Genomic DNA, 15,694 nt, shown 5'->3' on the forward strand with positions numbered 1-15,694 from the left:
TTTCCTCCCGTCTCATGCAGTTTCTGGAGTGCAGGCGGTCCTGGGAGTGGCTAATTGCGTTTAAGCAGATGGGCTGTGTTCCTCTAAAAGAGGAAGTCAGAGGAAGAGGTGGGCACGAGAGCTATGGTGATTGTCTGGGGAACGGTTCTGGAGCGGGCTGTCGGTCCTGGGCCGCGGAAGACAGGAGTAAGGACTGAGGGTTAGGAGGGGATGGGAATGGTGAGGCCAGGAGGCTGGTGTCTCGATGCACTGGACAATGGCTTGGGTGTGGAGAGGGCAGTCCATAGGGCATGGCCAAGGAGAGGGGTCCTCCAAGGAGAACTGGTAAACCTGATGCTAACCACAAGCCCAAACACAGCTCTGACCCTGTTTTCAATCTGTGGGTTTCAACCTGTTATTATATCTTGGTATCAAGTGAGTAGGCCATGAACAGCATTTTTTAATAAACAGAAGAGAAGAGGAAATATTAGAGTGGATTGCGCAGATTCTTAGCTTGCACTTAGCACATTTTGCCACATGAGATGAACAGGGTGAACATGGATTGGCCATAAACATGTTTGGTCATCTGCATGCTGGCATTGCATTTGATTTTTCTGGTGGAGGATACCAATTTGATCATCATCCACATCGGGAGGGTGAACGCTGCTATACAGTTTAAATCCACCATAAACATAATCTGCAATTAGCTGTGATGTGAAAGGCCTAAGAGTGTCACCTGGGGCCTGCCAAAGTCTAGAGTTTTGTTTGGGAATGCTCAATGTACTTTGCAGAGAAAGTGCTATTGAGTGCAACACTTTTCAAGTTTATGACGATCGTATTGTTTTAATTTAACTAATACAAGTTGCTCTAAAATGGAAAAAAATACATAAAATCAAAAGAATAAAGACACGTTCAAGTTCATCTGCTGGATCCAGAAGTATAAATATTGACATTGTTAAGAAAAATGTTGACTTTAGAGTCAGCAAACTTTTGACTTTACCTGAACTATTTTTCTGAACTATAGTCTAATAAAGAAGTGTAACCTTTATAATGAAGGTTATTTGAATTTTTATCAATTAAAATTGACAGATTTCAATACATCATTTATGGTCATCTTTGCAAAGGAGGGCATATATTTCAATATTAAAAGGACAATATGAAACTTGTCAACAGGCCTTTTTAATCAAAGGAAGAAAAAAGACAACAGATATTGGCACAATTTTTTAATCATTCTATAGCTGTTAATAAGAAAGCCTTTCGTTATTATAGAAAGCTGCTGTCTATGTAGTAGTTTATAAAACTATTGCTTAATATCTGTGAATATGGGGCACATCGTTTTGATAAATTAGCTGATGATTTAGAGCCTGAACCCTCCTTTTTCTTTTTTTCTTTTAAGGCAGGATCTCACTCTGTTGCCCAGGCTGGAGTGCAGTGGTGTGATCATAGCTCACTGCAACTTCGAACTCCTGGGCTCAATTCCTGCCTCAGCCTCCTGAGTAGCTGGGACTACAGGCATGTGCCACCACACCTGACTAATTTTTAAATTTTTTTTTTGGTAGAGGTAGAGTCTCTTCATATTGCCCAGGCTGGTCTCATATTCCTGGGCTCAAGCAGTCCTCCTGCTTCAGCCTCCCAAAGTGCTGGGATTACAGGTATAAGCCACTGCACCTGGCCAGAAACTGAACCCTTTAAAGTAGCACAGTATCTTATCAAATCTGTATAATTGTAAGATACTTAGAAGTGAGGTTTTTGTTTAGATGTAGTGTAGGTCATTCCGTCTTCAGGAGAGCATTGATAATGACAGAACTTTTGGTCTTTGTTGGGTATAGGTAGCAAGGTAATTTTATGGTGGGCTTTTGCTGTGTGGCTTACACTTACCGTCACAGACACCTGGGTTCCCTGGAGTTGCAGAACTGGAAAAATGCATTACTAGTCAAGATAAATCAAAATGGAAAAACTGTGAACAAGTTCCAAGTGATGGAACAGGCATGACCGGAAAACATGATGTTAATTTTTAAAAACAGTTTGAATATACAGAAGTGCTGTTTGGAATCACTGCTTTACATATCTCCAAGCTTTGGCATTGTAAGAAATTCTGCTGAATCTCACGGTTGTATTAAAAAAGTTAGCAGAGGTTGTTAATTTTTAGCCAATTTGTTGATAATTTTTTAATTGGGGTAAACTATACAAAATAAAATTTACCATTTTAACCATTTTTAGGTGTACAATTCTAGAATTAAGTACATTCACCATGTTGTATTAACCATCACCACTATTTCCAGAACTTTTTCATCATCCCGAAGAGAAACTTTGTGCCCATTAAACAATTCTTTCTCCCCCGACCCCTGCCAGTTCCTTGTGACTCTATTCTACTTTTTGTCTGTCTGAATTTGTCTTTAATAGGTACCTCATATGAATGGGATTAGGAGGTATTTCTCTTTTTGTGACTGGCTTATTTCTCTTATCATATTGTCTTAAAGGTTCCTCCATGTTCTGGCATGTGTCAGAATCTCATTCCTTTCTGAGGCTGAATTACATTCCATGTATGTAAATATCACATTTTGTTTGTCCCTTGATTAAGCCATAGACACTTGGGTTGCTTCCACCTCTTAGCTGTTTAGCGAGCTGTTTGCATGGGTGTCCACGTACCTGAGTCCCTGCTTTTCATTTTTTTGGATTATATGCTTAGAAGTGGAATTGCTAGATCATATGTTCATTCTGTGTTTAATTTTTGGGGGAATTGCCCTATCAATTGCAACAGCAGTTTGCACATTTTACATTCCCGCTAGTAATGCATGAGGCTTCCGGTTTCTCCACATCCTTACCGACCTTATTATTTATTGATTTTTTTATGTTAGCCATTCTAATGGTTGTAAGTTGTATCTCACTGTGGTATTGATTTTATTTCCCTAATGACTAGTGATGTTGAAGACTTTTTCATGTGCTTATTGGCCATTCGTAAATCTTTGGAGAAATGTCTATTCAAGTCTTCTGTCCCTTTTTGAATTGGGTTGTTTGTGTTTTTGTTGTTGAGTTATAGGAATACTTCATATATTCTGGATATATCAGATAAATCCTTTGTGAATATTTTTCCCATTCTGTGGGTTGTCCTTTCAGTCTTTTGATAGTGTCCTTTGATGCAGAAAAGTTTTTAATTTTGGTGAAGTCCAATTTATCTAATTTTTTCTGTTGTTGCCTATGCCTTTGGTGTCATATCCAAGAAATCATTGTCACATCCAATGTCATGAAAATTTTCCCCAATGTTTTCTCCTAAGAGTTTTATATTTTTAGCTCTTGTGTTTAGGTCTTTCATCCATTTTGAGTTAATTTTTGTTTATGACGTAAGGTTAGGGTCCAGCTTTACTTCTTTGCATGCTGTTACCTGGTTTTCCCAGAACCAGTTATTGAGAAGACTGCCCTTTGGCCAGTGAATGGTCTTGACACCCTGATTGAAAATCAGTTGACCGTATATGCAAGAGTTTATTTATGAGTTTCCTATTCCATTGGTTAGTTTGCTAGGGCCCCTATAACACAGGACCACAGACGGGGCAGCTTAAATGGCAGAAATTTATTCTCTTGCAGTTCTAGAGACTGGAAGTCCAAGATCAGGGTACAGGCAGGTTTGGTTTCTCCTGAGGTCTGTCTTCTTGGTGAGTGGTGGCAGTCTTCTTGCCATGTCCTCCCACGTTTGTCCCTCTGTACATGTCTGTGTCCTAATCTCCTCTTCCTGAAAGGACACCAGTCATGTTGGATTAGGGCCACCCTAGTGACCTCATTTTAACTTCATTACTTGTTTGAAGACCCTCTCTCCAAATGTAGTCACATTCTGAAGTGTTAGGGGTTAGGACTGCAACTTCTGAATGTTAGGGGGATATAGTTCATCCCACAGCAGGGTTTTACCTTGAGTTTTTTGCTATTTTGATTGGTAGAATTCATATCTCTGATTATGGATCCTTGAAAGGCCGTCTGTGTGGTCACCAGAGTCTGTGGGGCAGAAAGCCACCCAGAGGTGAGAGTGTCACCAGACCCACTAAACTTACACCAAAGCTGTGCAGTACCTGGGACTGCGGCCTGCAGGGGAGAGTGTTGAGTCCACGTGTCAGGACTGGTGACAATCCCTGGCCCTGGCAACACACACACCTCCCTTCAGAACTTCTTTGGAATTTGCCTAAATTCATATTTCCCAAAGTACGATAAAGTCTTCCAGGTGTTAATGATGTTATAGAAGACAAAAGGTCCAGTGATTCAGGGGAAATGCTGAGAATGTGTGAGTTCAATTCAGTGGGTCTGATATCACTGTTACCCCTCGGGGTGCCCTTCTAGCCCCCAGACTCTGGTCACCACAGAGATGACCTCTCAAGGTTCTGTAGTTGGTGGTAATCTCCTCACATTTAGCAGAAAGCTGGTGCCCTGAGCAGGCATCCTAACCACACTGGCAGACCGTGGCCAGGAGTCACCCACTTGGACGCGTCACACTCGATGAGTGGCAAGCAGTGGGCTTCCTCCGCCTGCCTTCTCATAGTCTGTCTTTATTCCAGGTGCCGCTGAGCAGTAGATGTAATTGAAGAAGGCAGAGGACCCCATGGCTTCAGCCGGCTGCCCCGATTCCCTTTTGCACCATCCGTACTACCAGGTATGGGTGGGCACGGACCTCTGCTCTGGCCAGAGGGTGCCAGTCGAGGGCCAGAGCATAGTGGTGGTCAGCAGCCACGGATCTTTTCCCTTACTTGCAGGTCACAGGGAAACGCTGGCGCAGTCCCATGGTGTAGAGGACCGTGACACTTTCTGCCTTGGTCTTCCTTGCTTTTCTTTGCTTTGTAAGATAGCATTCTCGTATTCCCATTTGACCACAGCATCCTTTTCTGAAGGAGTCTATTGTCGACAAGCTTGCCTGCAGCTCCTGGGACTAGAGGCGTGGAACGCAGTAGCCACGGTGTTTGCACCTCCTGGTCCTCACACTCCTGGTGGCACGTTGGAGTGATGGTGGCTATCAGGGTGCTCAGCTGGACACAGGGCTTACAGGGTGAGCACGTGGGAATGAAGAAGGGGGTGGGTTCCTAACGGGGCCTCTTGGCCTGGCTGTCAACCTGCCTGTCGTAGACAGAGTCCTCTCCACAGACGTCTCTCCCCTTCCCTGAGAGCCCCAGCGGGGGTTTTGTTAGAGAGCAAGTTCATTTCTGTTCTTTCAGTTCTCCAGCTCTTCCTGGGCTTTGGAAAAGTTCTGTCTGCAAGTCCCTCATCTTTCGAAACAGGTTTCATTTTTGACTTTTACTTTGAAGGGGTGGTCCTTGGTTCTTTAGATTTGGTTGGTGAATCTTGGTTCCTCCTTATCAGCACTTTTGTCATCGGGAGAGGGAGAGGTCGTATCCTCTCCCCTGTCTCTCCAGAGTCCTGCCCTAGGCTCTGCCCTTGCTCAGGTTTTTGCGGTTGTTTGACCTTGTTATTTTTCTCTCTTAGTCTGTGAAGTCTCTTTTTAGCTACAGTGATGAGAATTTGTGTATAGCATTATAGCTGCAAAGAGATGTCTTTGTAATTTTTTTTCTTTTTTCCTTTTTTTTTTTTTTTTTTGGTATCAAAGTGAAGCAAACCTTCGAAGAAAGGCTGAAGATTAGGAATTCCATTCATTCTAATCATTGAATTTGACACAAAGCCAAAGTTGGTTACAAGCCAGAAAAGAGCATTGAAACTTAGCAAACTGTGAGGTTTGGTGGTGCCCTCTGGGCCGGTGTGGTGTGTGACCTCCCGTACAGACTCCCCTCTGCCTCACGTGTGGCTGTTCTCTTGTTCTTACAGAGGCTGTGGTGGCCTCACCCCACTGATTAAAGCTCTGTGTGTCCCTGCGGGTCGTGGGTCCAGTTCTCCCGTGGCCAGTTAGCTGGTGGTCCGGCCCAGACCGCACCCCGTCCCCAGCCTGCTGCCTGGCCCTTCACACCCTTGTCCCCACGAGGGGTGGGATCAGTGAACTCAAAGGACGGCATCCCCAGGAGCAAGGGCCTCTGACAGTCATTTTAGCAGTGTCATCCCCAGCTGGGTACGGACTAGGCTTTAAGGGCCAAATAATGGTGCAGGGAAGGTCAGCAACACGGAGCCGCTTGGCTGCCCCCGCCGCCCACTGGCATTTCCGATTTCCTGCGGGGACATACAGAAGTGGCAGAAGCCCAAGCTCGCGTCAATGCCTTACTTTATGGACTTGTTAGGTGTTTGTAGCCGGGAAGCCTTGAGGGAAGGGTGGGCATTCCCGGGGATACACTGCCATCCTTTGAGGAAGTGCTCGGCGGCGTTTGAAGGCACTGTCTTACTCCTCTAAAAACCCGGCAGCAAGACTTGGCAGCGTGGATCGATCCCCTGTTCCTGGAAAATTAGATGACAGTTCCAGAATTTCTCAGAAAACGGGATGATTTACAATGGGTTCCAGTCTTGAGCAATCTGCAATTATAGTAATTAGATAAATCTCCGGGGTTTCATAGAGAAAAATTTCTTCTTAAAATCTTCAACATACAAATAATTTTCTAATTCTAGCTTTTCCCGCATAGCTGTGGCTTGGATTAGATAGAATTAGATAGACGGTTCGTCAGTGAGTCACTGATACGTGGCTTTTTTCATGTACGTAGAAGCACAGAATTATTGTCACATGTAATCATCCTGCCTTCCACGGCAGGCATGGAGGCAGCAATCGGAGCGGGGGGCACAGGGGTCTGGCAAGGGAGGAGAGGATCCACTTCGCCTTTAAGGCTTGTTCCTTTAAAATGTGATACTTCATAGTTTTGCGATCTTGGAGTAATCATGCGACTTTCCTGTGCCTCAGTTTCCCTGTTGGTTAAAAAATGGGTTAATGACATGTCAGGGTTGTGGGGATGAGAGGAAATGTGTGGAAGTTACCCAGCACCTGGTAGGCCACTTTTTTAGAAGCCTGGGCAAGGGTTGTAATCTTAAATTCCTTAGATACTGACCTAGTGCCAGCCAGGTGCCGCACACAGTTTTGGGCCCAGGAAGCCAGCTTTGAGCTCAGCAGACAAATCTCTGGGACTCCTGGATCCTAGTGGAGGAGACGGATGTGAAACAACTGGCAAATGAGGTATTTGTGAATAATGATAATGATTCTGAGCAAATAAAAAGGGGCAACAGGAGGGGGCAGTGGGCTGCCTGGGCCGGAGCTGAGGGAGGAGGCCCGCGGGCGCAGCTTGGCCGGCTGGAGCAGAGTGTGAAGCCAGGAGGATGGTCGTGGGCTTGACCGATGGGGGCAGAAGTTAGATTTTATTCAACCAGGAATGAGACGGCTTGGGCGGGTGGGGCCCCCCCTTTTATTAATGGGGCCCTCCTTCTATTAACAGAGGCCTATAGGTCATAGTCTGTAATTTTAAAATCCAGAAATCTCTGTGCTGAGAAGTAAAAAAATTTCTTGCATCACAGTAGAATCTGACTTGGCCCATCCAGAAGTCCGCCGTCCACGCACTGTGCCTCAGAGGTGCGGTGGGGCTTCCAGGCTCCCTGGGGACCCTGCACGTGTGTCTGTGCTCTTCCCTGTGATCGTTCTCATGTCCAAAAAATTCTTAATTCTCAACCACATGTAGCCTCCAGGGTTTTGAAGAAGGGGTTATACACGCATGACAGGAGTTATGGTAAATAAAAGCAACATTTATTATCCTTCAGAAAAATGCAAAATAGAAAATAAGATAGTTTTGGCTACACAAATGTTGAACTGAGCTTTAGAAATGAAACACTTGAATGTAAATTTTATATAGGTTATTAAGTTTATTGTTGAATTTCCAACAGTAATATTTTCCTTTTCATAATTTCCTGATTTATGAAGTAAAAACATACATACTCGTATTAGAAATGAGCCACCCTAGAAACTTTCCTTGCAGTCCTGCCCTCCGTAGCCTCAGCTTGTTGGTGGAGATATAAACAGCATTAATGCTCATACATTTCATCCCAGCCCCAGGTTACCACAAGTTGCTTGTTTTGGTTCCATTTCAGTGCTGTGTCCTTGAACCTTCAAGCAGGGAACTTGTTCTTCTAGTGCAGGGGTTGGCGAACTGCAGCCCCTGGGCCAGATCTGGCCCCCTGGCTGCTTTCACGAATAAAGTTTTATTGGAACACAGCCATGATCATTCATTTATGTACCGATGGTGGCTGCTTTCAGGCCGCATCTGCATAGTTGGGTAGTGTTTGGCTCTTTACAGAAAACGTTTGTTGACTCCTGTTCTAAAACACCAGTTGCTAGAATGAGCCTTATGGATGGACAGAGGCCAAAGTGGGCCCACCCCATATCAGCTTGTCTCCTCCCCATTTTCTGGGCACGAGACAGCCCTCAGATGAGACTTCGTTTGCTGATCACACACAGCTTTGGATTTTCTGCTGGGTGCCCCAGATACTTTAATCTTTTGGCAATGTCTGGAGGAGCCGAAGGATGACATCATCCCTTATAGTCTAGATTTGGGATCAGCCCCTGGAAATGAATTCCATTCCCAAAGTCTGTCACTTCTATTACTTTTCTTTTTTTTTTTTAGCCAAAGTGATTCTATAGCTTTTCCTTTTATAATACTGCACACCCATACTTTGGCAAAAGGGCATTTTATTGAAACACATTTTCTTCAAGAAATTTGTTGATAGTAACTGCCACTTTCATATTTGAGGTGGGAGGTTACAAAGGTCATTTGAAATATCTTTTATTGTTATTTTATTTGACTTTTCCAGTTGATAGGACATTTACCTAGAATAGTCTTCCAGATATTTTTAAGATTATGATTCTGAATTTAGTAACAGCAACTGTATTGTAGAGATGTAGAGGTAAAACAGGTACTTTGTAAATATGTCGACTCTGCTATTCAACTGCCTGACTGTAGGCACTTTATTTAAATTCTTCCTATATCTCTATTTACAGCTTCATTGTGAGAATTAGAGGTCACATAATATAAAGGTCTTGCATTGTGTTTAGCACATAAAAGACTCTCATTAAATGTGTGCCATTGTTTTGATGAGTGAGCTGAGTTTTTTTTTAAGAGTCTAGAATTATTTTTTAAGAATGTAGAATTTTTTCGTGATGTTTGTGATACCTGTGTAAATTTGATATTACAGTCTTTTCAAGGTCTTTGAAATCACAGTGAAATATTCAGTTAACACGTTAACTGCCATGTGAGTTGTATTTAACTTTCTCTAGTCTTGGGCCCAGGGCCTGGTGAAGCATATGTAACTCACATGTGTCTTCACTGTGGGAGCCTAGAGAACTATTTTTCAAGTTGCATATAACTCATGCACAGGAAACAATAAAAAATAACAAATTTTTCATTAAATTAGAAAGGATCGTTTTGTTTTTGAAGTTTTTATTCTATTTTTGTAATAAAACACTGTGTCCCAAAGGAAAAAGATTTTTTTTTTTTTTTAGTGTGGCAGTCAATGTGTTAAAAAATAGATGACATGTGGTTTGAGAAGACATTTCTCACCGATCTAGCAAATTGCTGTTAACTGGCTTTATTTATTGGAATCCTAGGTAGTTAATGCCATGTTAGTAAATGGTATGTGTTTTTATACTTCCTGTAACTTGTGGAATCAATTGAAGAGCCTATTCTTTAAATGTTTGTCAACGGAAAAGAAGCAAAACTCTGTAGAATAATATAAAGAGGTTTATTCTGAGCCAAATTTGAGGACCATGGCCCGGAGACATGCCCAAGAAGCCTGAGCCAGTGAACTCGCTGTGGCTGGGTTACAGTTTGGTTTTATACATTTCAGGGAGACAGGGTTGACAGGTAAAGTCGTAAATCAGTACATGGAAGGCATATGTTGGTTTGGCCCGAAAGGGTGGGACATCTCAAAGGAGGTGGAGGGGACGTTATAGCTTATAGGTGGGTTTAAAGACTCTTTGATTTGTAATTGGTTAAAGAAATGAAGCTTTGTCTGAAGGCTTGGAATGTTTTACGTTAAAATCAGAGGCAAGCCATCTGATATGTACCCAGACTCAAGTGATTCATTCTGTATATTGAGGACCTGCAGGTTTGTCTTGCATGGCCTTAGGCCTGGCACTGAGTTAAAAAGATGTCTCCAAGAAGGGAGGGGGCATAAGGCATGTTGGACCTCCCTTCTCATGGCCAGCAGCTCAGTTTCAGGGTATCCCCTTGGCCAAGACGAGGTCCATTCAGTAAGCCGGTGCGGGGGAGACTTAAGGTTTTATTTTAGTTCACATATTCTAGGTAACTTCGGCTAGTTTGTTCATTCCCTTACCATTTTATGAAGGAAGTTGGCAGGCACACCATGGCTGGATGTTGAGGTACCAGATGAAGAGGATGCCAACACTCCTGCAGAGACTCTCAGCTCTAGAGGGAGACACAGGAGCAGCCACTGACTGTGGGTTGGTATGGCCTGGGGTGCCGTCAACAACCTGCAAGCGAACCGCCCAGTGGGAGGAAGGGTTGGCCACGGGGAAAAGATTAGGCACTTTCTGCATACTTATCTTCAGCCCTCTGCCAACTCTACGAAGTGGCTACCCTCATGATACCCATTTTATAGATGAGAAAAATGAGGCATTTACCATGTGCTGGTCATCATGCCAAAAGATTTTACTTGGATTTTCCTTCCTACCAACCCTGTGAGTTGGGGACCTTCATGTTCTCCACTCTACAGATGAGAATATCAGGGCAGAAGAGGCCATTTCCCCCACGAGTGCCAGAGGTGTGTGTGTGTTCGATGTCGGTGGCACTGAAGAGAACAAGTTATTGTCCAGATGGCGAAGGTCTCCTTCTCCTCAGAGCTACTGTAATAAAACATTTAATTTGTATCCTACAATTTTGTGCTTATTGAATTACTTTGATCCTAAAATGCCATATGTCAATTTTAACAACAGCTTTTCAGTCAAAATAAAGAAAAAGATGGTTATGTATAGTTCCCAAATGTGCACTGACAGCACGGTGTTTGCATTTTTAAAATGTTAACATGGGGGCGTGTGTCTTAGAATCAATGAAAATGACAAATAAGTAAATAGAAATAAAAACACGCAAATGTGTTTATGTTCTATTCTGAATGCTTCTCTTTTTAATGCCTAGGTCTTGTCTTCTCAAACAGCATCATCTTCTCAAGTATGGGCTTGAAATCTTAGATTTCTTCTGAATAAAACCATACTTTCTACGTATTATTTTTATTGTGTCTGATACTGTGGCAAGCACTCTGCATGTGTTATTTTATCTATTTTTTTTTTTTCCAAGGAAACCAAGCCTTGCAGATACTGATTCCTTGCACAGGATCATGCAGCTTGTGCGTGTTACATCAGGGATCAGGCTTGGGGGGTTGAGCCCAAAGCCTATATCCCAAACCACTCTGCCGGTCATCTTCTCCTTGGCACTATGTGCTTGGTTGGTTGCTTGGCAGGCGTGTGGTGCCTCTTCAGTTGTAAGGTCTGAAAGTTTATAATGTACCTACAAAGACTAAAACTTACCTGCTGGTGTGTTGTTACTACGACAGTCAGGTGGGCAGCAGACGGACAGGTAGGCAGCAGGCAGGCAGGTGGCAGCAGCAGGCATGACTCCGTGTACAGATGGAGCTTCTTGCAGGGGTGTTTCCCACCACAGATGATGGTACCTTGGGTACTCAGAGTTGGAAAGGCATCATGGTAGATCTGGTTGGAGCATGAATCCTTGAGTCAACTGTGTTTCCCTTGCACGAGTCATTTTATGTCACTTATTGCCAGAAGGAAGGAAACTCATTACCCCCCGAGACAGCCTACTTACTTGCCATCAGTGAAAATGAGCCTGCCCATAACATTGAGTGCTCCCTTCTGGCCTTCTCGGTAACACAGAGCAAGTCGATTCCATCTCGCCCTGTGTTTGAAGTTACGTCCATGTATCATTACCTCCCCAGCTCCCAGCTCCTTGAGGCATCCCGCCTTTGTAGGGATTGGTGGCACCTTTCCCTGTTCCCATCCTCCTGCTTTGCCTACCCCTCTTCAAGGCATATGACGGGAATTAATCAACACTCCGGGGGCGCCGACCAGATCAGAGCTGCGGTGGCTGTCTCGTTCTTCTTTCAGGGCACCACACTCCCATCTGTCATTTTTGCTCAAGATTGGCCTTTTCGAGGGGAGGTCTCTTCACACACCCCCACCCCCAGGTGACCTGGGCAGCCATGTTTACTTCCAGCCCGTGATAAGTTCAGAAATGGAGAAAACATGGTTAGAAACTTCTATAGCAATTTGAGTGTTGAGTTTAATGGTAACATTGTGGGTGTGTATCTTATCTGTGTCTTGTTTATTTCATTTTCTAGTAATTCATTTCCGTCAGCGGGTTAGGAAGCATCTAGGCTTGGCAGATGATGACAGTAACAGCAGCAAAAGCTCCTTCCCCCCAGGTGGTTTGAGAAGCGCTAGTCGGGACTGTCTCAAGATTTCAGTCGTGCTTGTGGTTTTTCTGTCTGTGGCAACTGGTGTTTGGAACCAGTTCAAGCTTTGCCTTTACGGCCCGTCATGGCCTTGGTGTGTCCTCTGTGTGTGGTGACATTTCACCAGGTGCTGTTGGGACTTCCAAGCACACTGCCTCTGGCCATTGGAGGGTCGTGCAGTGACAACCTCTACCCACTCCTGCTGTGTCTTCCACTCTTCCCGAGAGACACGATGTGGCACCTCCTGTCCTTCTGCAGATCATCCTTGACTGGCTGCTCACCACCGCCCTGGAGTGTGAGGGTTGGGGGGGCTTTCATATGGGGGAGTCCCTTTGTGGCTGTCAGTGTGACCCACCTTCCTGTATCTGTTTATCTTGAGCAGGTTTTCTAGTCCTGGCTCAGCTCCACCAAGAGCCAGCACCCTTCATGGGAGGCCACATGGCCAGTAGGAAGTGAGCCAGTCGGGAGCCAGGCTGGCTTGGGTTCCAGTCCCAGCGCTGCCACTGGGCGTGCGAGACTTCTAGCACTTAAGGTCGTACTTTTATGAAATGAGAGCCCCGAGGGCCAGATGAGTGGGCCTTAGGAATTCCCACCGGACCAGGGGCACCAGGGGCCAGAGCGTGAGACCCTGGCAGCGTCAGTCTGAGCGTGGCCTTTACTGTTGGAAATCCAAGGGGCTGGAGCCCTGAAGCTGCCTCTCTCCTCTTCCTTTGCCCCTTTGCCACACTGGTTCATGAGGCAGTGGGGGCTGGCCAAGGAGTTTACCCTCATTCCAGACCTCACCTGAAACCCAGCTTAGTTTTAAGATGGGACCAAACTGCATGAGAACATTTTATTTTGTTCCTTGGGCAGTGAGGAAATGACTGTCACTTTCTCAGTGATTGCCCATTCTGGGAAAACAAAAGTGTTTAAAACACAGCCTGGGCTTAAAGAAAGTGCACGGATAGTAGAGGAAGGAAAATGGTTCATTACGCCGCCAAGCAGTGTGGGCTTGGAGCCCAGAGTCCCCAGCCGGACCTGCTGTTTTGTGATAGTCGGTGGGGGAGCCCTGACTCTCTGCCTGAGGATCAGAGATGGAGTTCGAGGCCTTTGCCACCAAGGAAATCATTGCTTCACCGAAACTTTTCTCTCCTTTCAAAGAGGAAAAAGCACTATTTGGTATTGTTAAATATCTTTGCAAGTTATAATTTGCTTTACTTACCTCTTCATAACTTCGCTAAAAGTAAAGTAAATTTCGTATAAATGTGGTTTAAACTGATCTTTGGGCTCAGGTTCCTGGCATTTGCAGGGTGCTTATGTGTATCTTTCACCTTCACGAGGAGAGAATGTGGCCTTTGCAGCTTCTGCAGCATAAGGGCGAGCGGGGATCTGGAGAAGCAACCTAATCCCGACAGCGCCATCCTCCCCTAAGCGGGGGAAGCAGAATTAGAAAGAAGCCCTCGCGGACAGTGCCGGCCACGTCTGCGGAGAGGCTTCGTGCAGAACAAGCTGTGTGTGTGGACCCAAGGTATAAATAACGTCAGGTATGGGGCGGGGCGGCACCCTGTCACTGTGTCACGGTGCAGTCCTGGCCTTGGCTGCCACCCTCGCCCTCTCTGACCTTCCCTCAGCACCCATTTAGGGGAACGTGCCAGGCACTTGTTGGGTGCCAGTGGTGTGGCAGCACCGCACTGGCATTAGCCATGCTGGGGGGGTTTCTGGTGTCTGCTGAATGATCGGCGTGGTGGTGGTGTCCTGCGTGGTCTTGTCCACCACCACCTCCCTCTCCTCTTCTCAGCCCGTCCCACCTGGTGCCACATCTGGCTGCTGCCCGTGCACCCCCCCCCCCCCCCCCCCCCGTGCCTGCAGGTCCGCACTGGCCTTGCCCCAGCCTGGGCGCTCTCGTCCTCAGAGACTGGCTGCTGCCACTCCCCCCCACCCCCCCAGGGTCCCTGTTCCCTCCTGAGGTGGCTCCGCCCTCTAGGCAGGTTGACATTGTCCTGGTTTCACACCTGCGTTCTGCTGCAGTCATGAATCGTGGGCCTGTTGATGGAGACACACGTGCCTGGTTCCAGCAGTATGATCTCTGTCACCTGCTCACAGGCCTGCAGTGGGGACCGTGACCCCTTTCCCAGGGTGGGCATTGCGGTGTTTGACGCCGGGGCAGGGGCTTGGCAGCAGGCTCTGGCAGCTACATGGAGAACTTCATTCCCTCCCATGTCTCCCCAGGGGTGTCGTGGGGGTGAAGTGGCACAGGGGACGTGAGTCACATAGTGGATGCTTGAACTCGGGCTGATTCCCGCCTCAGGAAGGTTGACAGCGGCTTTGTGTGGGGTGGAGCCTGCTGGGCACGGTGGGTCTCCAGACCCCCTGCAGCGAACTCTGTTCAGTGGCCCCTGCTCATCCTTGGGGGATACGTTCCAGGATCCACAGCAGGTGCCCGAAACCTCGGGCAGTACCGCACCTGAATGCCGTCGGTCAGAACATGTCCTCTGCCTACAAACATGATAACCTTTCCATCTTAGCTAAGTACTTACCATGCACTGTGTCCATAACTTTTGCAGCGTGAGGTGTAACAGCAAAACCTTCTTCTAAATTTCATGGACAGAAGATTCATTCTTACCATAGATCTTAGCAAGCTCAGCATACAGTTTATTTTCTGTCTTTATCAACTGAAGACCTGTCACCTTTTCACTTAAAGTAAGCACTTTGCGGCTTCTGTCTGGCATATCCAGATTGCCAGTGTCGGAGCCAGTGTTAAGCACAATAAGGGCTACTTGGACACAAGCACGGCGGTACGTGACAGCCCATCTGATCACCCAGACGGCTTTTGCGTGCTGGGGTGGGGAGTGAGGCAGCGCGGATCTGCTGGACAACGGGAGGATTCCCGTCCCGGGCGGGATGGAGCGGGTCTGCGCAGGGTTTCATCACGCTACTCGGAAAGGCGAGCAATTGAAAACTGAGCTGCTTTTTTCTGGAATTGTCTGTTTAATATTATCAGACCACAGTTTACTATGGGCAACTGAAACTGTGCAAAAAGCAAAACCTTGGATAAAGGAGGACTGCTGTATTCTCCAAGAAAGTTTAAAGCAGGTTGATGGTTGGGCGCTTTTACCATGTTATAATGGTTTGAATGTGGCAAGTAATACACGTGGTATTCGTGTTAATGGTTTATGAACCTTTCAGTGAAGCAGGATATTTCTTTCCTTTCTGGCCCCTGGATGAAGAGGGCGTTTATTACAGCAATTTCCCTCACTGAAGTGGGTGCTGTGAAACTTGTGTTCCCTCCATCGCAGGAGAGAAAATCTGTTGGATGCTTACTGTAAGTGCCCTCGACAACCGGACAGAGAAAAACCGTGTGGTTTAAACAAGC

The 15,694-nt window shown here is 45.9% G+C and overlaps 1 protein-coding gene across 1 annotated transcript in view; it reads left to right on the plus strand.

Moving 5' to 3' along the window:
• Nucleotides 1-15,694, plus strand: part of GRB10 (growth factor receptor bound protein 10) — a 179,587-nt gene that overhangs the window by 51,335 nt on the left and 112,558 nt on the right. Inside the window, exon 3 of the mRNA XM_069462633.1 lies at nucleotides 4,518-4,612. Coding sequence (XP_069318734.1) covers nucleotides 4,562-4,612 — 51 coding nt within the window. The 5' untranslated portion in view covers nucleotides 4,518-4,561. The remainder of the gene's footprint in view (nucleotides 1-4,517; nucleotides 4,613-15,694) is intronic.

This window comes from Eulemur rufifrons, chromosome 29, assembly GCF_041146395.1.
Source record: "Eulemur rufifrons isolate Redbay chromosome 29, OSU_ERuf_1, whole genome shotgun sequence".
In the NCBI taxonomy this organism is placed as follows: domain Eukaryota; kingdom Metazoa; phylum Chordata; class Mammalia; order Primates; family Lemuridae; genus Eulemur; species Eulemur rufifrons.